Source organism: Ursus arctos, unplaced genomic scaffold (genome assembly GCF_023065955.2).
Source record: "Ursus arctos isolate Adak ecotype North America unplaced genomic scaffold, UrsArc2.0 scaffold_1, whole genome shotgun sequence".
In the NCBI taxonomy this organism is placed as follows: Eukaryota; Metazoa; Chordata; class Mammalia; order Carnivora; family Ursidae; genus Ursus; species Ursus arctos.
Genome location: NW_026622763.1, coordinates 106,867,105 through 106,894,242, shown reverse-complemented (window position 1 = coordinate 106,894,242; position 27,138 = coordinate 106,867,105). Strand labels below are relative to the sequence as shown.

At 49.4% G+C, this 27,138-nt stretch overlaps 1 protein-coding gene and 1 long non-coding RNA gene across 5 annotated transcripts in view; one reads left to right on the top strand and one right to left on the bottom strand.

Moving 5' to 3' along the window:
* TWIST2 (twist family bHLH transcription factor 2) overlaps positions 1–12,595 on the bottom strand; it is a 50,613-nt gene extending 38,018 nt beyond the window's left edge. Inside the window, exon 1 of one of the 2 annotated variants that reach the window (XM_026491314.4) lies at positions 12,068–12,595. In XM_026491314.4, the coding sequence (XP_026347099.1) occupies positions 12,068–12,402 (335 nt within the window). In that variant the 5' untranslated portion in view covers positions 12,403–12,595. Of the gene's footprint in view, positions 1–11,885 lie in introns of those variants that run through there. The other variant, XM_026491309.4, reaches the window with a different exon arrangement.
* A 386-nt stretch (positions 12,596–12,981) lies between these two features.
* The window catches only part of LOC125281317 (uncharacterized), a 39,609-nt gene continuing 25,452 nt past the window's right edge, over positions 12,982–27,138 (top strand). For 2 of the 3 annotated variants that reach the window (XR_007188457.2, XR_008957059.1), the window contains exons 1-2: positions 12,982–23,205; positions 24,148–25,738. This is a non-coding gene — a long non-coding RNA (uncharacterized LOC125281317). The remainder of the gene's footprint in view (positions 23,206–24,147; positions 25,739–27,138) is intronic. The other variant, XR_008957058.1, reaches the window with a different exon arrangement.

Here is a 27,138-nt window from a genome sequence, read left to right as displayed (position 1 = left end):
CTTCGGCGGGGCAGAGGACCAGGAATGGAGGGACAGCAGCATCCTTGGCTTTGAGCCACCTGACGCTCCTGGCTAAGAGTCTTTGGAATCTGCTCCCAGTTCTGAGCCTGTCTGCCTGGATTCTCAAGACACAAACAATCCGTGAGCCCAACACTATCTCTGGGGTTTCTGTGAGTGTCTCAAAATGCTGACTGTGTAACACCACGAAGGTGATAGTGTTTAAAAAAAAAAAAAACAGACCTGGATCCTGGCTGAGGAAGCCCTGGGAGAGCCACTCTGCCACCCCCCCTCCTCCACGGGTCCCCAGGGCACCGGTGGCTCAGGAGGCACGCCAAGGGTTAACAGATCAGGGGAGGAAGAAGAGAAAACAAGTAAAGGAGGGAAAACCCGCCCAATTGGCCCTGAATGATTTCGTGCCACAGTCCTGCCTGCGCCCGTCTCTGGGGATGGCTCTCGCAGTGCACTTTGCTCCATTCCCAGCCTGGGAAAAGTGGTACTACAGAAAAAGGGGACTCGCTTCGAAGAGCAGCCCCGAGCCAGAGACCCCACTTCTCAGGAACCATCATGTCCCTGGGGGCAGCAGCACCATCGCCTTGAGGGTCTCTCTGAGCCTGAAATGATCTGGTCTGCCGATAGGCCCTGGGCTTTGGGAAGCCCACGGCTGGGGGGTTAAAGAGCTCATGGGCCACCCTTACGCTCGATGGGGAAAATGCCCCTTGCTCTCGTGTGCTGGGGTGACTGCAAACCACGCAGCACCTGGGGCCACCCCCCTCCCCCCGTCACCCCAAGAACGTGAGAACTCAGTCCACGTGGAGGGGCTTCCAGAAGGGTAATGGACATGCCACTGAAATCAGAGGGTGGGGGCGGGAAGGCAGTGTGTTTTCAGAGTTCTCTGAGGTTCTTTGGCGAGGGGACCACATTAGGAAATAGACTTCGAAAGAGAAAGAGAAACGTCCTCGGGCAGGGACAACCTGAGGTGGGGAATCATCTGATAAACAGTCACGTGGGGACACAGGACAGCGTCTCTGGAAAGTGGGGAGAAACTGAAGGTGCAGCACCCCCTGGCCCGCACGTCCTGCCGGTTACCAGAGATGCCCACGGCCTGAGTCACAGGACCGTGTGGGGGCTGTAAGATACACATCTCACGAAATGTATCATTTCGACCATTTTAAAGTATAAAATCCAGTGGCATTAAGTGCGCAGCTCTCACACTATTGTGCAAACATCATCACTATCTATTTCTAGAACTTCTTCATCACCCCCAACAGAAATCCCACACCCATGATGCAATCGTGTCCCAATTCCCCTCCTCCAGGCCCTGGCAGCCACGAATTCACTTTTGCCTCCTCTGGATTCTTTGTGTAGATGGACTCACACAATATTTGGTCTCTCGTGTCTGACTCTTTGACTTAGCCGCATGTTTGCAAGGTTCCTCCCTGTTGTGGCCAGAGTCCGATCTTCACTCTTTCCGGCTGAACAGCGCTCCCCTGCAGGGCTAGCCCACACTTTCCTTGTCCCTCAGCGGGCACACATTCAGATCGTTTTCACCTTGTGGCTGTTGTGAGGAGTGCTGCCCTAAACATTCTTTTAGGGGGTACAGCTGGCGGGGAGTGACTGAGTCACACTGACTCCTGGAAGACGGACAGCTGCCAGTTATCAGAAACCCACTCCATCGCTTTGCGTAGAGGGAAACTGAGTCCCAGAGAGGCTATGACTTGCCTAAGCCACACACGACCATGGGCTGAGAGCAGGACAGCTCTCCACCCCAAGTTCAACCTCAGGAAAGTCCTGTTGACCCCTGGACACAAGACAAAGACTTTGCCCCACAACTTAACTTGGCAGCCGAGCCTGTTCCTACAAAGACAACAGGCTTTGGTTTCTGTCTAATTTCCCAAAATAGAAAAACGCCATGTAGAAGTTTACTAAGGGAAAGAACTCCATATGATTTATTCTGGAAACAGTGACTTCAATAAATTGCAAAATCCATTGTGGAGAGTCACGTTGGTTACAAGTCGTCCCGGGCATCAAAAAGCCCTCGGAATGCAGGGAGCATTGCTCCCCATGTGCAGAATGAGGCAGGAGAAAACACGGGTGTGCACAGGGAGCCAGAAACGCACGCCAGTCCCACTCTTGCTCTGCTCACCCTCCCTTCCCCTTGTGCTGCTCAGAAAAAGTGAAATTATGTAATTAATATAAAATGATACTTGCTGTATCTTTCCAAAGCTGTTCGCTACAAGCTGCTGCCCAAGACATTGGCTCAGAGGATCTGCACGGGGACACACGTCTGCGGAAGGCGCCGGGAGGATGGAGTTTGTCATCTGGGAAAGTACCGTGCTATCACCACCCCGAGTTCTGCGCCTGCCAATGACGATGCCCTGTGAGAGGGACGATGTGGTGGCGTGGCTGCTCCCAGCACAGCCAGGCTGGTTCTGTGTGCCTTGCGAACCGTGGAGGTGGGAGGCTGAGATTCTCTTCTGGGGGCTGTCTCCAGATGAGCAGGGGCTTTTCATGTAGAATTTGGCTGTAGGGAAATCTCTACAGCATGAAATCCAGGAGAAGGACATAAATGCTGAGTTCCTGCTTGCTTGCATAAGCCCGGCAAACACGCTGAGCCCCGCTGGGCTCACGCTGGGACGTTCGTCCCCGCGACCTGCAGGGTGGACCCGCAAGCAGCTCCCCGGCCGCCCAGCCCGGATGCCCGGGAAGCCTGAGGCCAATGCACAGCTCTCTGCAGACAGTCTGCATGGTCCTTCCTCTTGCTTCCCTCCTCTGTCATGGGAGGGTCCTCCAAGTCACCCGGGGGAACCGGGCAGCCCAGGACAGCAGAGCCAACCCAGGCCGATCCGAGGGTCCCCACCCTGGTCTGGAGCAGGTGTCCACCCCTGACCACCTCTCAGGGACTCTGCTTTGGCCCCGGTGGCCTCCTGCCTGGGGCGTTGAGGCCAAAGAACTGAGGTGGGCTTGTTGGGTTTTTATGAAGGGTCATTTCTCTGGGAAGGCAGGCAGTGTGTGTATTCTGAGAAAGCATCTTCTTCTCCGTTGCTGAGGGCCTTGCGGGAAGGAGGGTCCACGTGCAGCAGGCAGCAGAGGGAGATCCGGCTCCAAGCCTGGATCCTTCTGTCTTCTTACTAAGGGGCCCCGAGCCCCCCCGTTGCCCCGTTCCTTGCACGAGTCTCCACACAGCCCACCTCCTGCTCACGCCCTCGTGTAGCTTTTCGTGGTCCCTGCTGAAGAAGTTCCCTTGTCCGTGTTACAAACCACAGGCTGCTAGACTGATGTTTATGGAGTCTTTGGAGACCCAGGAGGTTAAACTGCTCAACAATGAGATTATAGGAAATTGTTCGGTTTTGAGATGTCATAAAACAAAAACAAATAAAGCATAACAGCAATATTTGAGAGGAGCCGATAATTAGATCACAGTCCTCACCTGCCGTGTGGTGTTTAATTAAAAGATACTCCCTCTAGCCTCAAAAAGCAGTCCAAGCGAGACTCTGGGAATTGGCCACACTTTAACATCCAACAAAATCGCCTCAAGGTCTTCCTGTCCCTAAAATGCTTCGCTGTGTGGCCCTCCTCACACCTCAGCGGCGCCACGAGACCGGCCTCGGCCGGCGGAATGCCACAGAACGCCAGCGTGCGCCCGGGGCTCAGCGTGCGGTCCCCACCCCTGCGGCTCTGGGTGGCCAGAGCCACTCGTGTTTCACGAGAGACAACAACACAAACAGGATACAGCAGATTCCCTGGGGTACAGGGTCTGTTTGGGACCCTTCGGTTCTAGCATCAAGGCAACAACTTTCTTAGAAAGTAGGAACGATGGGCAGCTAAGGAAACGGAGTTGCCCAGCAGAGGTGGGGGGTGGGGGGGCCTGGGTGCTTCCGGAACCCTGGGAACCCCTCCACCCGGAGAACCCTGAGACAGTGTGTTTATTCCCTGGGCGTGTTTGTGCTCTTGTCAGAACCTGATGATGGGCTTTTTGTTCATCTTTTATTCCTTATTATAAATGGAAACCTACCTGGGCCTCAGCTAATAATGGTAATAGTACAGGTGATCTCTCAGCTAGAGAGCACAAGAGGGAACGCAGGGCGTAGGGGCGGGTGGCAGAGGGCATGGCTGCAGGAAAAATGCTCACCAGGCAGAAAAAATGTGCAAAAGATCAAATCTTTCTCTCTCAGGCCCCCACCCCTGCACACAGACATCACGAAAGAGAGGAGAATCAATTTTGATGAGTTAGGAACCAACATATACATAGCACGCGATTTGGAATGGTTTAAATGAGGGAAAATCAATCTTCAGTGAAGATACTGTTCATCTGTGCAACTCGATCCCATGAAAGAGACAGGTCTCAACTGGAGAAGGAAAAGCGTCTCTCCCAACCTCCTTCCCTTTCCAATTCGCAATAATCCAGGCATTTTCCAAAGCAACGAGAAGCACCTCACTATATTTATCAAGGAGGTCTCGTGAAGAGCGGGGTGTTCAGCTCACACAGCTTTCTGGAAGTCGGTAGAGATCTTGCTGACCCTGAAGGCTAGCTTGCCTTCCAGCCCTTCACTGAGCCAGACCTCTAGCGAACAGGCACTTTGCACCCCCAGGTCCAAAAAGTCAAACAAGGCAAATGGCTTTTGACTTCTGATCCCTCTGCGCTCCCTGAGAGCCAAATCTACTTTAAGAACTGAGATTAAGGAAAGGAAATAGCAACTCAATCTTTATTTCTAGAGCTCTTGATTGAAGGAAGACGCTGCCTGCTTGCATTTTGACTTCCAGAATGTTAAATCAAAGTGGAACACACAAAGAAATCCACCGTGGCGGTAGATAGAGTCAGAGACTATAAACTATTGGCCTGTGTTTTCTTTTAGGGAGTTTGTTTATTTTACAAGCTGTCCCTTCTGGAACCCCACTTGCCTCTGAAGCAGGCAAAAAAAAAAAAAAAAAAAAAAAAACCCAAAAACCCTGAATCTCTTAAGAAGAGGGACACACTCAGAGAATTTAGCGGAAAATTTCGCGTGCCATTTTATTTGTATAGCGGTAGAAAAGCAGCATTAACAACAAAAGTGTGGACTTTTTTTTTTCTCCAAGGGGGAGTCAGAGAAAGGATCCCTATTCCTCCCCTCTCGAAGCAAAAAGCTAAAACCCTGCCCTAGGTGGTCCTGTGCTCAGCGGCCTGATGCTCTGGAAAGGCTTTGGCCGCGACCACACCACAATCCTCTGCTACGGGGCTGGGATTTAATGTTTGGTCACCGTCAAAGGGTTAATGAAAAGCAAAGCTTCTGCCCAAATCTTTCCTGCCAGTCACACACCAGATCTGCACGTTCAGAAAAACAAATGTGCACTCCCTCTGTCAGAAGGAAACAGTAGGAAATATGAATCTAATGCCTGACAGCATAACGAAATTTGCAATTCTCCCCCAAAAGATGCAGAGGACTACATTTTTAAAAGCCTGGGTGTGAGCTAAACAGGAAAAGTATTTTCCAGAAGAGCTGACTTCGATAACTGAAAGCTCTCTGGGTTATCCTTCATTTAACTGATGGGGAAATTGTGACCTACACAAAGGGGGGGGGGGCGGTCTGCCAATTTTAAACGTATGGATCTTGGGATTTGAGAAGTCAAGTTACAGCACTACAGCTGGGCCATCTGAATTTTCCCCTGGTCAAGTAACAGAGGAAAGCGTGTGGGGATGGGAAACGGGTGCTAAACAACAGATCCACAGACCCCGCGCACGGAGCTCTCTCAACCACCGATTTCTTACACATAATCACAGGCTCATGTTATTCTGAACAATCGAGCTGTAGGAAAAACAATGCAGACATGTGAAGCATGTAAAACACTGTTTTGGTTCAAAATGACTCTATTTTCAATTAACCACTAAAAATTTCTCTCAGGTTGGAATAAGGTTACATGCTGGCTTTTCCAGTTCCTGACTCAAGTCTCCTTGAGCACGACCACCATTAGTAATCACTGAAGACAAATCCCATTGTGACCTAGTTGACATCACCATGAAAATCACATCGTTAATGTCACTGTATCCCATTCCAAAACAAACATTAAATTAAGGCACATTTAATATAACTAAATTGCATTCAAAGGTTTACTACTGAACCAAACACAAAAGACATTCCCAGGACAAACAAATATTACTTTCAAATAACCATGACTGAGTTTAGGGTTTGATCTTGATCTCTCGATATCTCCCCCCCCCCGCCCCGCGCATGTATGGTTCTAAATACTAAAACTTTAATCTCTACACCTCTTGGTGAATAATTTTTACAAACCGTGGGTTTTAGAATTGTGTGTGTGTTTCATACATGTCAGTGTAGGTTTAGTATCTTAAAAGCAAGTGTTGGGTCAGTTTCAGGTAAATATTTCTTAAAATTTCTTTGAAAAATATTTTGTTTCTTAGTATAGGAAAAAATGTATTAATAGGTATTTCTTCTCTCAGATTTCTGGGATTCTACTCTGTTTAAGCATAAGAAGGAACCACCTTTAATTATATAGTGGAAATATTTTGAGATTCCTCATATTTTGAAAAGAAGTGCAAAATGCAAATGATATCAGGAAAAAAAAGTGGATTTGGGCTCAAACCACATTTTTAGTTTATTACTCTGAGATGAGGCATAATAATTCCTTATGTAATTTGCTTGTTTGAATATAGAAAAAAGTTTAAATTCTCGTGGCATATCTTTCCTTTTTATTTTGAGATAACTGTTGATTCATAGGAAGTTGTAAGAAATCATGCACAGAGAGTCTCTTATACTCTTTACTCAGTTTCCCCCACTGGTAACATCTTGCAAAACTGTAATGCACAGTCACAACTGGGAAATTAACACTGATACAATCTCCAGAACTTACTCGGATTTCACCCGTTTTAAGTGTCCTGTGTGTGTGGGTGGGTGTTTCATTCTGCACAATTTTCTCACACGTGTAGACTCAGGTGACCATGCAGAGTATCTTTTTAAACAGTTTCTGATTATAGCATTCTATCTTGGCTTTACTTTTGAACGCATCCTGTCTGTTTCTCTTAGATTCCGCTTCTCCTTTATGGCTGCTTCTTGGCTACAGTAACGGATTCACCTCTTCTTTGAGTTTTATTGCCTCATTCGTGAACTCTTTGCTGGCGGAGAACTTTGCATTTGGTTTGCTTTTTGCAGCACATTTATCCTTTCCCAGGAAAAGACACAAACATAAACAGACATTCCAGCACGCATTCACAGAGTTTTTAAAGACACCAGTGAGAATAGATTAATATAAATACTAAGCTTAAAAACTGTCATAAAAGTTCAGCCTTTAAAATTGCCTTATTAAAATATTTGTTTTTTTTAAAGCCCAGATTTAAACTAAAGTTATGAGTTACAGTGCTCTGCTCAGAAAGAGTTTACTTTATGGTCTTTTTTGCGAGGCAAGAGGAATCTGGCATCTGAGCTGTCCATCCAGGATATAGTGAAGCAAGGATGATGGAAACTCAATTCTTTCAGGCTCAAGACTTGTCTGAAAATAGTACAGTCTTCAGAAAACCTCAATAAAGTACTATATTTCAAATGACCTCAAACAGCCACTCTCAAAGTCCCATCCCTCCAGCCCCTGCGCGGGCCAGATGCGTAGCAAGACTTCTTTTTTTTTTTTTTTTTTTTTTTTTTTTTATTTTTTTAATGATTTTTTATTATATTATGTTAGTCACCATACAGTACATCCCCGGTTTCCGATGTAAGGCTCGATGATTCATTAGTTGTGTATAACACCCAGTGCACCATGCAATACGTGCCCTCCTTACTACCCATCACCGGTCTATCCCATTCCCCCACCCCCCTCCCCTCTGAAGTCCTCAGTTTGTTTCTCATAGTCCATAGTCTCTCATGTTTCATTCCCCCTTCTGATTACCCCCCCCTTTCTTTATCCCTTTCTTCCCCTACTGATCATCCTAGTTCTTATGTTCCATAGATGAGAGAAATCATATGATAGTTGTCTTTCTCTGCTTGACTTATTTCACTTAGCATTATCTCCTCCAGTGCTGTCCATGTTGTAGCAAATGTTGAGAACTCGTTCTTTCTGATAGCTGAGTAATATTCCATTGTATATATGGACCACAACTTCTTAATCCAGTCATCTGTTGAAGGGCATCTCGGCTCCTTCCACGATTTAGCTATTGTGGACATTGCTGCTATGAACATTGGGGTGCACAGCCAAGGAAACAGTCAGAAAAACTAAGAGGCAGCCCACGGAATGGGAGAATATATTTGCAAATGACACTACAGATAAAGGACTGGTATCCAAGATCTACAAAGAACTTCTCAAACTCAATACACGAGAAACAAATAAACAAATCAAAAAATGGGCAGAAGATATGAACAGACACTTTTCCAATGAAGACATACAAATGGCTAACAGACACATGAAAAAATGTTCAAAATCATTAGCCATCAAGGAAATTCAAATCAAAACCACACTGAGATACCACCTTACGCCAGTTAGAATGGCAAAAATAGACAAGGCAAGAAACAACAATTGTTGGAGAGGATGTGGAGAAAGGGGATCCCTCCTACATTGTTGGTGGGAATGCAAGTTGGTACAGCCACTCTGGAAAACAGTGTGGAGGTCCCTTAAAAAGTTAAAAATTGAGCTACCCTATGATCCAGCCATTGCACTACTGGGTATTTACCCCAAAGATACAGACGTAGTGAAGAGAAGGGCCGTAGCAAGACTTCTTCATGCAAGGTTGAAAGAATAACCACAGGCACTTAAAGAACAATATACCCACATCACAGAGGTCAGCTCCCTCTATTGGATCCTATCGGCAGGTATTTTAGAACAAAACAGTACTTGTATTTCAGGTAGCTCAGTCTTTCATTCCTCTTCTTCTGATCAATCAAAATCTCTCCTGGAATCCTGCATGGACATTCCGAATGGGAATCAATTTGCTTTGGAGACCAGCTAGCATTCCCAATATAGCAGTTAACAAACGCCTTCAAGAAAGCGTTCAGGAGGGAGGAACGGGCTTACACACTTTAGGAAGTGAGAGGGTCATACTCTGTTCTCCAAAGCTCCAAACTAAAAATTCTCAAGGAAAAAAAAAAAACAAAAAACACCCTACTGAAAATCTGTGCCTATTGCAGGAGTCAGGGAAGATGTTTTCTTTAACGACAAAGCAGAGAATAGGAAAAATGTCTGATAATCGTCCCTTTCCCCCAAGCCAGGTGCCCCTGACCCTGTCTGTTCCTAAAGCTTCGGCGTTTAACAAGACTAAAAACTTCTCTTGAGATTTTTCCAATTAGATGAACCCAGCTGACTGTCCAAAGACGCCTGATTTATTGTATATTTGTATGTTTAAATACCAGACCAAAGAAGAAAGTCAGGATAAATATTAGCACCAGCTGAACACCATTTCCTGTGCTCCCCTTTCTATCAAGGGACGATTCAGGCTTTCTGTGGTGGCTGGTCATCTGCGTACAGCTTTTTTCATATATGTGCAAACATCTCCGATTGAGACATGAAAATCACCCACAATTTACTGAAAGTTCTAGAAATTCTTTGTGGATACATATAACTAACATTTCTTAAAAATATTACAAGTAACAACTTAGCAACATTTTCAGGAAGTCAAACCAATCATGATTGTATTTATATTCACAGAGAGTAATGTGATAAAAACAAACAAGCAAAAGAAAAAAAAATGTTTGCCCAACATGCCTGATAAGTAAAAGCAAGGTGTGTCCAGAAATATTGGTGCATCAAAAACGTCCGCATTTCCCTTCTCTTCTCGCAGAGAACCGTTATCTATCTACCTAAAGAAACTGGCTTACTGGAATTAGTTATATTCAAGTATGTCAAAATAAAAATAAATAGGCCCCCATAGAGATCGGTTGTTCTCCAGCCGAATGTGTTATCTGTTATATTGTAAGGATTTTTCCCAAAAAATTCTCAACACTTATAATAAATAAACTATCGCCTTTTATTTTTATATGATCTTTACTTGTGATCTATGTCTGATTCTCTAAGTTTGAGGAATGCAATTATTTTAAAATGAATTTTAAATGGTCCTACTAAATTCTGCATTAAGGTTATATCTCCTGGTATTTGTTTTCAATAATTTTCTGGAGGGAAGTCTTAATGATAATGCTGTTGACATTTTCCTTAAACAAAGTTATACATGTATGTTTTACAAAGATGACATTCCTCATCTGTTTGTCCTTACTTCAGATGTGCTGTAAACTATGGATGGTATAAAGGGTAAATGGAATTAACTAATGGAAGCTCATAATTTAGGCAGCAAAACCCAGAATTAATGTATTATCCCCCTGTAGCATTTTACTACTCAGCCAATCCAAACTTTCTTTCCTAGAGAAATATGTGATTGAGATACTTTCCATCTGTTTGTGACAAAGATAGGAGAAGATTCCCAAAAGTTATTGCTGCTAAAAATTCTTTCTTAAAACCCTATAAAACAATCATTATCTTAAGGGGGGCAATTTCATCAAAAGCCTTTTCAGTGGCACAGAAATAAAAACTTAAAAAAGAAATTCACCTGTGCTAGATCAGCCTTTTGTGACCACAGCAAAAACATTGGCAGATATTACAGAACCGCATAAAAAAGAAGTAGATATGTTTGGGAGAGCGGGCGGGGGCACGCTCTGGATTCATCTAAATTCCTTCTGTGTGAAGTAGACTTATAAAAACATCGCAAGATGAGCAAGAAACTAAAGCATACTAAGCAGTAAGGATCTGTACCACCCCCCCCCCAACATATCTCGCACCTTCCCATTGCCCTGGAGAGCCCTTGGAAGGGAGATGCCCACCAGCCCCACAAAGCCTTCTGGAATGGAAGGGACCTCGGGAGTTAGAGTTTGTCTAGACGGACTTCCAAGGTGTCGGTGAAAGGGAGCTGGTGCAGGGCGCCCTCAGCGCTCTTCCAGAGCAAACCAGAGTTTCCAAATGCTCTCAGCAGCTGTGTCCCCTTCGCCTTCTCCCGTGCAGGGAGACGGGCCCGCACTGCCTCCCCTTCCAGCAAACCTGTTTCCCAGCCTGGACCCCTCGCGCTCTCCTGCGGGGCCAGGCGCCGGGAGGCAGCGCTGGCTGAGCCCCCTCCCAGACTCCAGGTTCAAGGCTGGAACTAGAAGCTCCCAGCTCCGAGATCCGTCCACCTGCCTGCGGGCAGGGGGTTGCGGAGTCCCAGGGTGTGCTCCCGGCCTAGGCGCCCTGGTCTCCACGCCTCAGCCCCGGCCCTGTGTCCCGCGCTCCCGGCGCAGGGCCGACCCAGGCTCTCCCGCTGCAGTGGCCCCGGAGTCACCAGCGCAGGACAGTGTCCTCCCGCCCTCCCCAAGGCAAAGCTGGCCGCTGGCCCGCTCCTGTGCGCCCACCGGGCCCGCCAGGGCGCCGACGGCTGAGGTTCTGAAGCGCGGGCCGGGAGGCCCTGTTTGAGCCGTCCGCGAAAACTGAGCGTCCTCACGACGAACGCGCTCTGCCGCTTCCCGGGAAGAGGGTAAAGTTGCAGCCAGGCGCAACCCGGCTCGGGCAGCCTCCCGGGAGGCCTTGGCTCCGGAGGACGCAAAGGGCAGTGGCTTTCCATCTCTCTGCCCCTGCGGGCTGCCGGCCGTTCTTCCGATGCCCGCTTTCCCGACAGTCACCCACCGGCGCCCACTGCAGCAGCAAGGATGGAAAGTACGGCTGGCTGCCACCGGTCCCCCGCTCCCGACTGACACCCAGCAGGGAAGCTTGCAAAAGGCCCCATGGGTGCCCCTGGGACATGGGAGCTTCCCAACCGACCCCCTTCTGCTGCTGCGAGGAAAAACGCACCCCAACCACGCCGCCGCGGCCCGCAGGGCCTCCACGAGGAGGGATGCGCGGGCCGGGCCGCGCGCCCCCCGCTGCGGCGGGCGACGGTCGCGCGCGCAGCACCTACCCTGGCGCGCGGGTCCGGACGTGGGTGGCGCGGCGCTAGTGGGAGGCGGACATGGACCACGCGCCCTCCATGCGCCACACGGAGAAGGCGTAGCTGAGGCGCTCGTGGGCCACGTAGCTGCAGCTGGTCATCTTATTGTCCATCTCGTCGCTCTGCAGGACCTGGTAGAGGAAGTCTATGTACCTGGCGGCCAGCTTGAGCGTCTGGATCTTGCTGAGCTTGTCCGAGGGCAGCGTGGGGATGATCTTGCGCAGCGCCGCGAAGGCCTCGTTGAGCGACTGGGTGCGCTGGCGCTCGCGCACGTTGGCCAGGATACGCTGGCTCTGCAGCTCTTCGAAGGACTGCGCGCTCGGGCTGCCCTTCTTGCCGCGCTTGCCCGGGGTCGGGCTGCCATCTTCGCTCGACTTCTTGCTGTAGCGCCGCTTCCGGCCAAAGCGCTTGGGCTGCCTCTCGAGCTCCTCCTCGCTGGTGCCCAGACTGTCCACGGGGGACACGGGCGAGCTGGAGCCCTCCTCCATGGCGCCCGCCCGGCGCGCTTGGGGCTGGGGGCGCCGGGCGCCGAGCGCGCGCCGCTGGCCAAGCCCGCGGACGCCGAGCACACGCTCTCCGAGTTTCTCGAAAGGCTCTGATTTCAAGGCCGGCTTGTGCAAAACCGAGGTCTCCGGGAGAGGAAGTTATTCTAACTTTTTTGGAAACTCTAGCCGGGCTGGGTTGCTAAATAGTTGTCAGGAGCGAGGGCGGCGCGCTGATTGGCCGCGGCGGCCGGGGGCAGGACGAGTTCTGGGGCCTTCGCCGGCCGCCCCCGCCCCCCGGCGCGGCACTTTCAGTTTTGCCTCCCCCTTCGGCCCCGGCCGCGGCGGGCACCCCGGAGGCCGGGCCCTCGCGCGCCGTCCGCGCCCTCACCCGGGGATCTGACCACTCTCCGATCGCCCGGCGCCCTGGGCATTGCCGACCTGCTTTGTCTGCTCCTTAACTTGGAGATCGGGCCCCGCCAGGCTGCAGGATCTCGCTGGGGCGCGAGGGGCGCGAGGGGCGCGAGCGGCGCGAGGGGCGCGGGAGCCGAGTCCTACCCTAGATGCGCTTCCAGGAGGTGAGGACGAGGCGGGGAGCCCCGGGCGTGCTTCGGCCTGTGTGTTCCTTGGCTGCCCCCCGGGAGCGCCGCGAGTCCGCGCTGCGGCCCGCACACTCAGTGTGGGGTGGAAGACGCATTCGGGCAGGGGTCCCAGCGCACGGACCACAGGCGTGCGGACACTCGGGTGCCCTCCGAGACGCCGCTGCCCACGCACGCGCCGCGGGGATCAGTGCACACGCGCCGGCTCTGCCCAGGCTTCGTGTTGGGTGGCCTTTCTCACCCCCAGCTTTCTGGGGATCCCGGCCCCGACGCCCTTTGCAGACCTTCCTTCTAAGTGCTTTCAAACTTGAGCGCCACAGCGAGCCTCTGCGGGAGCGCCGGTGCCCACTGCGCCCACCTGCTCGGCCCTGCCTGGGATGCCGGGTACCGGGCGGGGGCGACCGCCAGACCCCCGGTGCGGGGCCCCAGCCTCTGCGCTCCCCCTCCGCGTCGCCAGCGGGCAGTGGCCCGGAGGGCAGTCTGGAGAGCTGGGCGCCTGCAGGCAGGAGGGCGCGGGGCGGCGGGAGCTCTGGGCCTGGCCTCGGAGGGCGACACCGCGGACCCCCCGGCCCCGCGCCATCTGGACGCCGAGCGCGGGCGCGTTTGAAGTGGTGCTGGGGGGGGGGGCTCTTTGTTCGCCAGGCTGCTCTGGCTCGGGGCCTGGAGGTGGTTTACGGCTTTGATGCCTTTGAACCTATTCCCAGGTGACCCGGGCTCAATTAGGTCCGGGCCTGAGCCCGGCTGTCAGGCAAGCCGCGTGATCAAGGGCGGGTGGGCCCTTTTATTGAAGTTGAACTCGGGGCCGGCGGAGCGCTCGGCCTCCGCTGCTCCTCGGCGGCCAGGCGGGCCGCGACTACCGCGTTAGGAAACCCGCGGGCGGCGATGCGCGGGCCCTGGCCGCTCAAGGGGGACATCCCCCCAGCAGTGAGCGGAGCAGAGGTCTGGGAGGAGCAGGCCCTCACACGGCGGTGGCCACGTAACAGCGCTGTTTGCAGTTTCTAACCGACCCTCGGGCTTCAGGATCCTATGACTAAAGGGCCCTGCCAAGTCACCGCGCCCAGCCCCACCCCGCCCGGCCGCCCCCTTCCCCTGCTCTGAGAAGGCTCGAGGTTTATCCGGCTTTCTATATCCTCCTCCAGACTTCGAAAATAAATGTAAAGAACGATGGAGACAGCGAGGGAATCCTGCTTCCCAGCCGTCCTGCCGGCCTGGGGCACAGCCTTTCCTGGGCTTCCCGTGTCCGGAGGGCCTGCTCCCTCCCAGACACGTCTTGGACCCTGTGTCTGGCTCGGGGCGGGACAGCAGCGATTTACTGCTCTTTCACCAGCTCCGTGTGTCCTTTAGCATGGGGACTTCGAAGACCCAGACTCCCGCCTTGGCCCAGCTTAAATGCGTGCAGTGACACTCTCTCCCCGAAGTGGAGGGCATTTAGGGAGGCTCCCCCCCACCCCCCCATCTCTGTCTCTCCTGATGATGGGCAGCAGAACACTTTCTGGAAGTCAGGTCTGAAAACCGGTCATTTGCCCAAATTACAGCAATAACACTGGCAGGGCAGAGGCAAACGGACAAAATCTAACATTTAAGCCACACATCCCAGACAGACAAGAGTCTCCTTTAAAAAATCCCCTTTAACATTTCCCCCTGAAAAATTGCTCAGGAGGGCATATGACAAGCCTTCTTGGTAATGGTTCTACCATTTCACGTCTAATGTTACCAAAACAGTTCCTCTCCATGAATGGGGTGGGTGGGCGCCCACTCTCCTTCCCATCTTTCTTCTGTTCCTTCTGGAATTGCAGGGCATGGAAGCCAGGATGACCTTTCTCAGACTGTGGCAGCCGGTGTGTAAGAACGCTCTCACGGGATGTGTAGGGGAGAGAGGGCCATCCACTCTGCCCTGTCCTTTAGTTGGGGGCGGGGGGATGTGTTTGGTTTTGCTCGGGACACAGTGTGTGGTCCCTGGATGTCTGTAGAGTTCGGGCATGAGCATCAGTTTTCAGGAGTAGGCACGGCAGCAGCTCCTTGATTCCAGGGCGCTTCTGGAACCACGGTGTTCCTGGTGCAGTGAGGCCCCAGCCCGAGTGCTGCTGTGTGATCTGGACGTCAGCTCTGCCTGGAGCCCGTTTACTCAGCTCACGGCAACTTTATCACGTCCTCTAATAAGTAGCTTCCTGGGTGGAGCTGCCAGCGTGGGCTGTTCTCTGCAAAGGAACCCTGCCTGAGACCCCGCCTCCGGACTGGGGGCTAGAAGGTGCACAGCAGGGCTCTCCCCAAGATGGGCTGCTTCCTGACATCACTGGCGTTCGCTTGCAACATGGACTGACACCGGCCTTTGACACACTTTGATGCCTTTAAGGTCAAATCAAAGTTGTTCTTGCAACAAACTCATATTACGATTCTTTTGACTTGGAATATATACCAAATTTCAGTAAAAACAACAGTGGGAAGAGCAACCACGGCATAAATACAATGGGAGAGAAAGCACAGGGTGCAGGGGTCTGGGACGCAAACCAGGCTCTTCTGCATAAACTTTGTTTTGTAGATTTGACTTTGGAGTCATACAAAAGTTTTACGTAATTATTTAAAAACTCAATCAAAATGAAAAAAAAAACCAAAAGTCAAAAGCAGAATGAGACAACATACCTAATTTCGTATCACCTCCGTGGCTTCCCCAGTACACAGGAATCACTGAAGAGAGTCATAAACACTGTAATTTGACTCACTGCAAAGGCAAAGGAGCTGCAAAAAAAAAAAAAAAAAAGACTTCAACCCTTCTCAACATTCATGTTTCTAGTAACAATATTGCTATTGTCATTCTGAAACTGTGTGCTAACCCAAGTCAGTTACTATGTTTCTGTCTTTGGGAATCAAGATTTCTAGCCCAGAAGAAAAGAGATACAAATATGAAAGGAAAGAAAGCAAGAGAGTGTCATTCTAAATTTGTTGGAAAAATCAGTATAAACCCGTGATGTATTTTCTCTTAAGCAGTGTATTTCCTGGCCCTGACCCCTAGAAAGACCTAGAAACTTTGATCGATCCCGTGGCAAGGAGCACCACAAGTGTTCAGACTGCGTTCTCTTCTGGAAGAAATGGCCAACTTCAGGTCCAGGGAAAACGTGCAGAGATAAGCCTGGAGCATCTTCCTTGCCTCGAAGCAAGGAACTGGCCAGGCACTGCTGAGTCATAGCAGGACGGGAGAACGCCCTGCAGCCTGCCTCCACCGGTAGAGGCGGTGCCAGGGAAACGTCGATCAGAACAGAACTGGATGTGGAACAGAAGTGGATGGAAACACATCAGATGGTAAAAATCCGTGAGTATCTAATGTTAATCGAATAAAAAACTTCCTGGTCACCTTAGGCTGATGATGGGAAATTGAGTCATGATTCTGAAAACTGGTAAGTAAAGGGAAAGAGGCAAGCACACAACCAGCCTTTCCTTCCAAATTATACATCAAAGTTGGAGGAGAGTTGAGGAAATGTCTTGCTCTGCAGATGGACTCCAGATAATAAATGAGGGCGAAACGGCAGGATTACATCACCGTTCCGCAAACCTCGTCCGCGCTAACTAACAGGAGGGATTCCTACCAAATCACTGGCCTCTGGACTTGGCAGCCAGTCCCAGGAAATCCAGCACAGACATCGGACGAGTTAAATGGTGCCATGCGGATGCAATCAGATCTGGTTCTCCCGTTCTCGGAACCCCAAAAGGGCTCATTTCACTTTTTGTAAAAGTTGTCTTGACCGTGTTCTGGAAGGCTGTCCAGACTGGCAGTGATAATGCCCTGTCACTGCTCTGACCTCCTGTCCTGGGGCTTGGGCTTACTCCTCCCCTGTCACTCAGGCTTCTGGCAGCTCCTCCCCGCATATGGACTCATGCACGAGCCTACCTGAAACTGTCTGCCCTGGGACAGCCACACGGTTGACTCTCTCGAAGCCTGCAAGTTGGTCTCATTTCTGTTGTCACATTACAAACCACAATGTAAAACAGCACCCGTTTCCTTTCCTCCCAGTCAAAGAGGGTGGTAGATTGTGCTGTGTTCAGCCGGGTGGGTTTTTGTCAGTCCTGCCTGGTGTCGCTCCCGTGCCAGCAGTACCCTCGGGGCTCCAGCCTGAGATGGTCTCAGTAACAGATCTGGTCGGGAGGCTGTGAGCGAGCCAGCACATCTCAGCCCTCCTCCGTGTGGCTTCTCCAGCTGGCCGGCTTCCGCTCATTCTCACAGTGGGCTCAGGACTCTGACCACAGTACTCTCAAGCCTTTGCCTGTATGGAGTTTGCTGATCTCCCCTGAGCTAATGCAAATCACACGGCCAAGCCCAGATTCAAGAGTTTGACACTGAAGAGTTGATTGGCAGCTCTCTGTGTGTATATGTGTGTGTGTGCACGCACGGTTGTGCATGTGTGTGCCAATAGAATGGATGTGTGTGTGTGTCGGTAAGGCCTGTGTAGTTGTGTGTGCGTGTGTGCACGCTGGCGAAGGGACCTGTTGTCACTTGTAGACTTACTTTAGGATGATCAGCTGGGGCCCAGTCATATTTGGGGGGACCCCGGTATTTGCCAGGGTTTTCTTGTGACTGGCACTATCTCCAGAGAGGAACTCCTGCACATCTGCCCTGGAGCGTCAGCCTGGCCTCCGGGGTCCTGGCACCCAGGGAGGAAAATGGCCCACAAGGAGCACTCACCGTTCAGAATGTGGATTTCCACACAGTACGGGCTTTCCCATTTCCTCCTCTCTCAGCACTGCCTGGCACCCCCATCTGAACCCTCTCTGGCTCAAATTCTCCAAGGTAACATCCAGCTCCTTCCAGGCTTGCACCTGGCCTCTTTGTGATGGGGGAGGGGATGAGGCATGCATCTGCTCTTGACGTTGGCGGAGAGGTGGGGGTACTTCTGCATAGGACTCAGCCAGCTTGCTGTCAGGGCCATGCCCCCGACCTGCACTCTGGCCCCCGGTCCTCCACTGTCCACTGAGTCACATGCCAATCCTCCACCCTCCTTCCACCTGCCCAAGCATGCTTGCTGTGGACTTCTCCCCTGTTTCCTCTGAGATCTGGGTTTTTGCCTTTTGTGTTCTTTTAGCCCAATTTAGATGAATTTAAGGGAGAGAGCAGAAATAAATGCATATGTGCAAGCCGTCATTTTCAGTTGGAAACCGCTGGAGATCATTGTTTAGAAGCTGAATGCAAGTGCAGAGAGCAGGAGGCAGCTCGGCCCTCTTCCTGCGCACCTTGCAGGGCCCCAGGGGGGCTTGGTGGCGGGTTGCCCTATGCCCGCCTCCGTCTCTGCAGCTCTGGCGGGTAACGGTTCCCTGCTGATCCCTCAGGGTAGGAGACCCAATGGCCCACAGAGGGCTGGGGCCAGAAGTGAAACCCTACCTAGTGACCTAGGAACCCAGACTGTGAAAGCTAGCTCCCTTCTCCCGTTCTATTGCACTGACAGGCCTTCATGTGCCTGGTGGTGCTGGGTCCCCCGCAAGCCTGCCTCCCCGTCCTCCTCCACCAGGAGCAACTCGTGGATCACCCAGTGTTGTTCTAGCAGTGGCTGGATTTAATTTAGCTTAACTTTAATTCATGAACCAGGAAGGCATGCTTTCTACCCCCCAGCCCCCCTGCAAGAAATGCAACACATATATGCAAGTCCTGATTACCCAAATGGAAACCTTATTTCCATTGTTTAATATAATTTGAATAGAAGTTTGCTCAAGTAGTTTAAGCTCTTCCCGCCCGCCCTGTTTGTTTGTTTTTAATCTTCAAATTTGTCATTCACATCTGCCCTCTCCTCTCCTCCCCCACCCCCACCTCCAGCCTCTCCTCTTCAAAGTTCACACTTTCAAATGGAGACCAGCAGATGCTGTGGACTGGCGGGTGGAAAGAGGACGGGACTCTTCGTGGACGTCTCCCCTCACCGGGTACTCTGGTTCAACCCTCGTAAGAACACAGACTGTGTACTGTGGGAAGAAATTAATTGAAGACAGGAGATTATTAATACAGAGCCTTTTAATTAATTAATTAACATAGTGCTAAGAAGTGGAGTAGAGTACGAGCCCCTAAACAGATATTCCACAATGCAGCCACTTGAGGGATATGGAAGAGTATGAACCAGACTGTGGAGAAGCTTGGAGATGGAGACCGGTGGGTGTGGGGTGCTGGGAAAGACATCAGCAAAGGCAGAGTAAACCTACCATCAGAGGACAGAGAAGAGCATTCAGACAAAGAGACAAAAATGTGTCATGACCTCCAAGGGTGAAATGCAATGGTGTCCCTGCAGTGGGGTGGTCCCTGTGGCTGGGAGCTCAGGGGCTCAGTGGCCAGCACTCTGTTGTCTGCAGGTTACAAAAATACACCCCAAACCTGCTTAACCAAACAAAACAAAAAGGAATCTGTTGGTTCGCCACTTAAGAAGCTCAGGCTCAGGCTGGCTTCAGGCTTAGCTGGATCCAGCAGTTTCAGGGCTGTTGTGTCTCTTTTCTCCTTCTCCATCTTTCAGCTCTGTTTCCCTCTATGTGTGAAGCTCACTCTCTCGGTACAAGAGGCTCTGAAGATGACAGGCACTACTGGGTCATACCCTCCAGGGACAGCAGTGCTAATTGAATAGAGCTTTCTCCTCTAGATCCGGCAGACATGTCAAGCACAGAACCCTGACTGGCTGGACTTCTCCATATGTCCTGGGGCCCAAGGGCCCTATTCAACCAGCTGGGTTATATGGCTGCTTTCATGATGGGATGGGACCGGAAAGGCAGGCTGGGGCCCTAAAGGTGGGGAAGTTCCCACTGGAAGATCTGTTGGATGAACAAGGAATGTTCACTGTGGTGCGTGGAGGCACCACAGGGAAAGGTTGAGGCCAGGCTCTCAGGGGTCTTATAGGACAAGTTACTGAGCTTATATTTCCTTGTGGAGGCAATGGGAACCAAAGGAGAGTTCTAAGAAAAGAAGTGATGACCAACTTTTACTTTGAGAGTACCTGGAAAAGGACAGACAACTAGGAGCTCTTGCTAAAGCCCAGCCAGCCTACCAAGGAACTGAGGAACCAGGGAACCATGGAACCGCAGAACCATGGAAACATTGAACTAGGGAACCACAGAACTATGAAACCATAGAACCAAGGAACCAAGGAGCCAGGGAACCACAGAACTAGGCAACCAGGGAACTGGGGAATCAGGGAACTAAGGAACCAAGGAACCAGGAAACCAAGGAAATATGGAACCTGGGAACTGCAGAACTAGGGAACCAAGGAGCCATGGAACCAAGAAGCCACAGAACCAAGGAGCCACAGAACCAGAGAAACAAGGAACCACAGAACCAAGGAACCAGAGAACTAGGGAAATAAGGAACCACGGAACCAGGGAACCACAGAACTAAGGAACCACAGAACCAAGGAGCCACAGAACCAGGGAACCCCAGAACCATGGAACTGTGGAACTATGGAACCATAGAACCAGGGAACCACAGAACCAAGGAGCCACAGAACCAGGGAACTATAGAACCATGGAACCACAGAACCAAGGAACCACAGAACCGGTGAACCAGGGAACTAGGGAACCAAGGAACTATGGAATGAGGGAACCACAGAACCGGTGAACCCTGGAACCAGGGAACCAAGGAACATCAATGCTGAGATGAGGTGGGGGTGGGACGGATGGGGATTTAAGAGGGAGAAGATGCAGGATTTGACTGCTCTCAGTGTGCTTGTGAATCCCCCAAAGTTAGCTTGGAATTAAGTAGGAAGGTTACATACACCCATCTCTCCTCTTGCTGTATACAATTACGCTTCCGCTTTGAGATACACCATTTGAGAATGGAAACACATGCAATTTAAGCACTGCTTTATCATGGAAGAAAAAAACAGTTAAAACCCAACTGCAACCAGGCTGTGCAGAAGGACAGAAACAGCGGGAGTTAGAAATGGTGAGGAGTTAGGGTTCTGTGTTCTGTCAACGATCAGGGGTGACACCCCTTCCTCTCCGTGGGACTCACTTTCCCCTCTTGTGAAAAAAATGGGTTGGGTGAATGACCCTTAAGGTTTCCTTAACATAACGATGTCTAGGTTCTATTTTCTGCAACTGAAATCCCTGTCTGGGAACTAAGCTTCATGTCACACTTTGATGTTTAGTGGTGTTTGAGAAAGGGTGGGGGTTGCTGCAAGGCATGGGGAGTGCGATTTTCTTTAATCTGTCTAAATAATGTGCAGGGGGCCTTTGGTGACCACACATGCCCCAACCCCTCATAAAGTCCCTGCCCCGTTGTGGCCTGGTCATAAACTTTCCTGAAAAGGGCATGTGAATTTATCGTCCCCAATACTTTATAATTAGAAATTATGGTCTCTCTGCCTCATGATGCTTTGGGGCTCTGGCAGATCTATAATGAAGACTATATAAATGTTTTAAAATGTTCTTCAGAAAACTTCAAAATTCATTAGTTGAAAGCTTGACTTATGTTCCTGAACACTTACCTAGATAAGCATATAGGTTTGGCCTTAAATGTTTTAAGGAATAAACGTGGAATCAAACTTGTGCGTTAAAAGTCGGATGATGTCTCAAATATAAAAACGCATCAAAAAGTCCTGTGGGGAAAACACCTCTGGATGTGTGGCAAATTTCTCTTTTATGGAGGTCACCAGAGCCGTGGGGAGCTGGGATGCAGGGCCCTCCCAAGTGATCAGGGGAGAGAGCGACTGGGTGTCTTTGTTTAAGGAAGAAAATGCTTTGTGTGTGTGTGTGTGCGTGTGTTTACGTGGGCATATGAGGTGAGACATAGCTTCTCTTAGGCTACACTTTTTTAAAAGGCTTTTAATTATTTCACTTGACTTTATTTTCCTACTTTATTTCTTTATCTTCTATCAAAGAAAGCAAATAACCCAGGAATAGCACGGTTTCCCTCCTCATGGAAGGCACTAGAAGCACGTCAGGGTGTGAGGGCTGCCTGCTCCAGGCCTCTCCCTATAATCCTGTCTTTCCTCTCTGGCCCTGATGACTTTTCCTTTCTCCTCTTCAAAAAGGCTCTCATGCCTAACCTCCTGGGAGATAGTATCTAAACTCTGAAAATAAAGTGAGACTAGCTAGCTTTATTTTGTTTGACCGATTCTTTTTTTGCCCCTTGAGGAAGGATTAATGAACACCAGTATCAAAGGATGAAAGTGTCCCTTTTATTTCCCTGAGCCAGACAGGAATATTTCATATGTAAGATGTGTTCTATCTTTCCAGCTATACGACCGGTGTTGGTCCTCTACTTTGCCCTGCTGGCTCGTGACCGAGCAGTTTATACCATAATCACTCATATGTGGCTGTGTAGATGTTTGCCATTTAAGACAAGTAAAATGATTGCACTAATTTTCCATGTTTAAAATTATTTGGGTAAGGAATCTGGAATAGTGTATTTTCTTCAAGGAAAACTCCACGAGTAATACTCTGTATTTCATCAATAACAATGCAAGAAGGAGGGATCTTCAAAGAAGTAGTTTTGTTTTAATGTTCAAATTTAAGGAAAGTGGTCATCTCAGCTCGAGGAAGAGGAAGAGGGGGGAGGGGAAGGGGCCTAGAGAAGATGAAGGAGCTGGTAAGATCTAGTAAAACACAAACAAACCGAAACCCGCGCTCCGCGTGAGGACTTCCTTTACCTCCCGTACTGAATGTCTTGAGACCCAGAGACCCTCACCAGCCGGCAGGGATGTTCCACAAACTACAGCAGGGAGTAGATGTGACTCAAGTATGGGATAGAGAACGGGGTCTCATTGAATCAACCATTTTTCTTCCTAGGCCATAATATACCTACAGTAAAATGTACCCGTTTTAATAAAGTTTAAAATTGGATACCTTTGGACAAATGTGGAACCACCTTCACAATCAAGAACATTTCTCTCATTCCAGAAAGTTCCTCGGGCCCCGTGCCGTCAGTTGCCTCCCCCTACCAAGCCACTAGCAACCGATGATCTAATTGACTTTCCTGTTTTGCTTTTTGCAGAAAGTCATAAAAACGAACTCATACAGGACCTAGCCTTTTGTGTCTGGCTTTTTGCACTTGGACTAATGGTTTCAGGACCCACCCACATTGTTCCATGTACCCACTTGTTCCTTTTTATCGCTGAGTACCCCGTTGAATGAGGACACCGCAATTTGTTCATCCAGCCATCGGCCAAAGGACATTTGGGTTGTTTCCGGGTTTTGGCGATTCTGAGCAAAGCCTCATTCCGGTCATTGTTTAGACACTTTTCATCTCTCTCAGGTAAATTTCTAGAAACAAGATCACTGGAACCAGTGTAAAGGTGTGCTTAATTTTGGGAGAAACTGCCACATGATCCAAATGATCCGAAATGGCTGCATCGTTGTTTGGGTCCCGCCAGCACCGTGTGAAAGTTCAGCTGTTGGGTGGGCCATAGTCAGAAGGTGGAACAGAGTAAGTGCTGACAAAGACGTGCAGACGTTGGAACGCCCGTGCTTTGCTGGTGGGAATGAAGGGTGACACGGGTACTCTGAGGGACAGTTTGGCAGCTTCTCAAGAGGTTAAATGTAGAGTGAGCATAGACCAGTGATTCTACACTTGAGTCTATCCCCGGAAGAATCGAACACAGGCGTGCAGGCAAAAACTTGTACACAGGGGCGCCTGGGTGGCTCAGTCGTTTAGCATCTGCCTTCGGCTCAGGGCGTGATCCCGGCGTCCTGGGATCGAGCCCTGCATTGGGCTCCCTGCTCTGCTGGGAGCCTGCTTCTTCCTCTCCCACTCCCCCTGCTTGTGTTCCCTCTTTCACTGGCTGCCTCTCTCTGTCAAATAAATAAATAAAGTCTTAAAAAACAAAACAACAACAAAAAACTTGTACACAAATGTTCATAGCGGCATTGTGCACAATTGCCAAAATATGGAAGCAACCCAAATGTCCACTGATGGGTGGCGGGATGAACCTGGTGTGGGATAACCGTACGATAGAACATTATTACTCAGTCAGAGAAAGGAGTGAAGTATGATTCGTGCTGCAGCATGGTGGGCCTTGAAGACATCGTGCTGAAGGGAAGAAGCCAGGAGAAAAAGAAAAGGTTACGTAGTACATGGTTTCGTTTATATGAAATGTCCAGAAGAGGCAAATCCAGAGAGACAGAAAGTAGATTAGTGGTCGTCAGGGCTTGGGAGGAGGGGGTGTATTAGTCATGCTTTTTATTTTCTGTGTTTTAGGATGCTTCGACATCTTGGGACTTTGGAGACACAGAGGAGGATTGCCCCCCCAGAATTAGCTAATTCCTGAAGATAGCAAACACCGTGCCTGAGAGCACACCTTTGCATGCAAACCAAGCACCCTGAGTGCCTTCCCCCACCCACCTCCTTTCATCAGACTCCCCTGCCCTCAGCCGATGACAAGCAGGGGAACCACCTCGATAACCCGGGGGCCGCTGAAGGGTGAAACCGGCCAAGCCTAAACCTCTTCAGCCTTGCCTTGCCTTTCCTGCAAAACCCACTATAAATGCTCTTGCCCACGCCTCCTCACTGACCCTGGGGCTTCCCCCGTGGCCCTACCTCCAGTTTCTATGGCTCCGTGAATGTGAAAACTTCTTCCTCCATGATAGTCATTTCTGTCTGTGTGTCCTACTGATTAAAGAAACGCCAGGTACCTTTTAGAAAGATGGGGAGAGAGGAAGTGACTGTTTAATGGGTGTAGGATTTCCGCTGGGTGACAAAAATATTCTGGGATCAGGCAGTAGAAATGGCTCACAACACTGGGAATGCGGTGATCGTCTACGGGCAAATTTCATGTTACGTGTACGAACCGTCAGGGGTCTCCAGCACAACGGAGCACAGACATACAGACATGAAGGTGTTTATTAGGAGAAATTGGCTAAGGCAGGGATGAAGGCTGAGAACTGCCACAGTCCGCCCTCTGCACGCGGGAGCCCCAGGAAAGCTGGTGGTGTGGTTTCAGTCTGAGTGTGAAGACAACAGGTGTGAACGCCTCCTTCCTCCCCCTTTTTGTTCGGTCCAGGCCCTCAGCAGATCGGACGAGGCCCACCCACATGGGGAAATGCCATCCGATGTTCTCGTTCCATCAGTTCAAACGCTAATCTCATCTGGAAACACCTGCACAGATGCAGATATTAATCACCTCGGCGTGTTTCACCACGATAAGAAAATGAAAAAACAAAGCCCGGCCCTCCTCTGCATCTCCGCCAGCACTTGCTGTGGTCAGTCTCATTAATTTGACCCATTCTAGTAGGTGCAAAGTATCTCACTGTAGTTTTCATTTACCTTTCCGTGATGACTGATGAAATTGGCATTTTTCCCTACCAGCTGTTATTTTTAAAAACTTTGAAATAACTGTGGATTCACATAAAAGTTGTGATAGTTCACAGCTCCTATGCCTTCCATTCAAGTTTCCTCTAATCTTACAAAACCGTAGTGTGACTGTGGAGAGCAGGAAATGAGCCTCTGACCTCACCGATCCAGAGACCAGTCACGTTTCACCTGTTTTCACGCTAATTTTCTTCTCTCGTCCCGGATCTTGTCCGGGCTACCTACCACATGGCATGTGGCTGTCAGATTCCCTTAATTTAATTTGTGACAGTTCCTCCTTCCTGACTTCAACAATTTTGACAAGTTCTGGTCAGTTGTTTAAAAGAAGAGCCCTCAAATTGAGTCCTTCTGATGTTTCCTCAGGAATAGTTGATGCATTTGGGGCAAGAATACGACAGAAGTGATGGATGACGGTGATCCGTGATTCCTCGGTCCTGTGCCATCCACCCCATCTCTACATGGTGGAGTCACTTCTTCCTCTGTAAGGAAACTATGCATTCCAAATTAGTAACTATCTTGGGAGATCCTTGGAGACGAGGCACAATCCCATTTTTCATCATTGTTTTCATTCAGTAGCTAACATCTACTCATGATTCTTGCCTGCAACAATTATTAGCATATTGTTTGCAGAATGGTGATTTTTCTCTTTCCTTTATAAATTAGAATTTCACCCTGAGGAAGAGGAGCTCCGTCTCCCTCATTTATGTTTTCAACTGTTTGTGTATATTTGTACTGACTCGAGGGTATTTATTTCACACCATGGGTTATACCCTAATACTACCGTTGCTTGTGTGATTGCTTCCATTGTCCCCACTCTGGTCACTGCGGTGCCCTCACACTGGCTCCTTGTCCTTTGGCTAAAACCCCCATCGCTTTCTGGGCTCCTCCCCAGCCTTCAGCATTTTAAGTATTCCCAGACCTGAGGAACATCTTTTAATGTACTTGTTTGCCATTTGTATGTCTTCTTTGGTCATGCATCCGTTCCAATATTTTGCTCATTTTCGATTGGGTCATTCGTGTCATTATCGAATTGTAAGGAGTTTTTCTTTTCATCAATTCTGGATATTTGTCCTTTATTTAATTGTATTTTGTGGATATTTTATCTTTCAATTTTCAGATGGCCATTTCATTTTCATAAGTCTTTCAAAGAGCCGAAACTTTCAATTTTGATAAAGTCAAGTTTATTACCCTTTTTATGGTTTGTATTTTTTGTATCCCATCTAAGAAGTCTTTGCCTGACACAATGTCCAAAAGGTCTTCTGTATATTCTTCTAGAAGTATTATTGTGTTAACTCTGGTATTCAAGGCTCTGAGTCATGTCTAGTGACTTTGTACACAGCGTGAGGTAACGGTTAGTGTTATTTCTGTTGCATATTGATGTGCATTTGTTCCAGCAGCTACTGAAAAGACTGCTCTTCCCCAATTGAATTTTCTTTGCAAAGCTGTCAAAAATCAACTGAGTGTATATGTGTGAGACTATTTCTGACTCTCTGTTCTGTTCCATTAATATATATGTCTGTCTTTACATTAATAACACGGTCTTGGTTTCCGTCACGTTAAGGTAAGTCTTGGAGTGAGGAAGTGGGAGTCCTCCAACTCTGCTCTCAATTTCAGAATTGTCCTGGCTGTTCCAGGTCCTTCACATTTCCATGTAAACTGTAAAGTCTGAATTTCTACCCCCCGGAAATGCCTGCTGCTATCTTGATTGGGATTACATTGAATCTACAGCTCGTTTGGGGGAGATCTTAACAATACTGAGTCCTTGAATCCATGAACTCAGTGTATCTGCGTTTAGTTAGGTCTTATTTCATTTTTTTCCATCAGTGTTTTGTACTTTTCGGCATATAGATCCTACACGTATGTTGGCAGATTTATACCTAT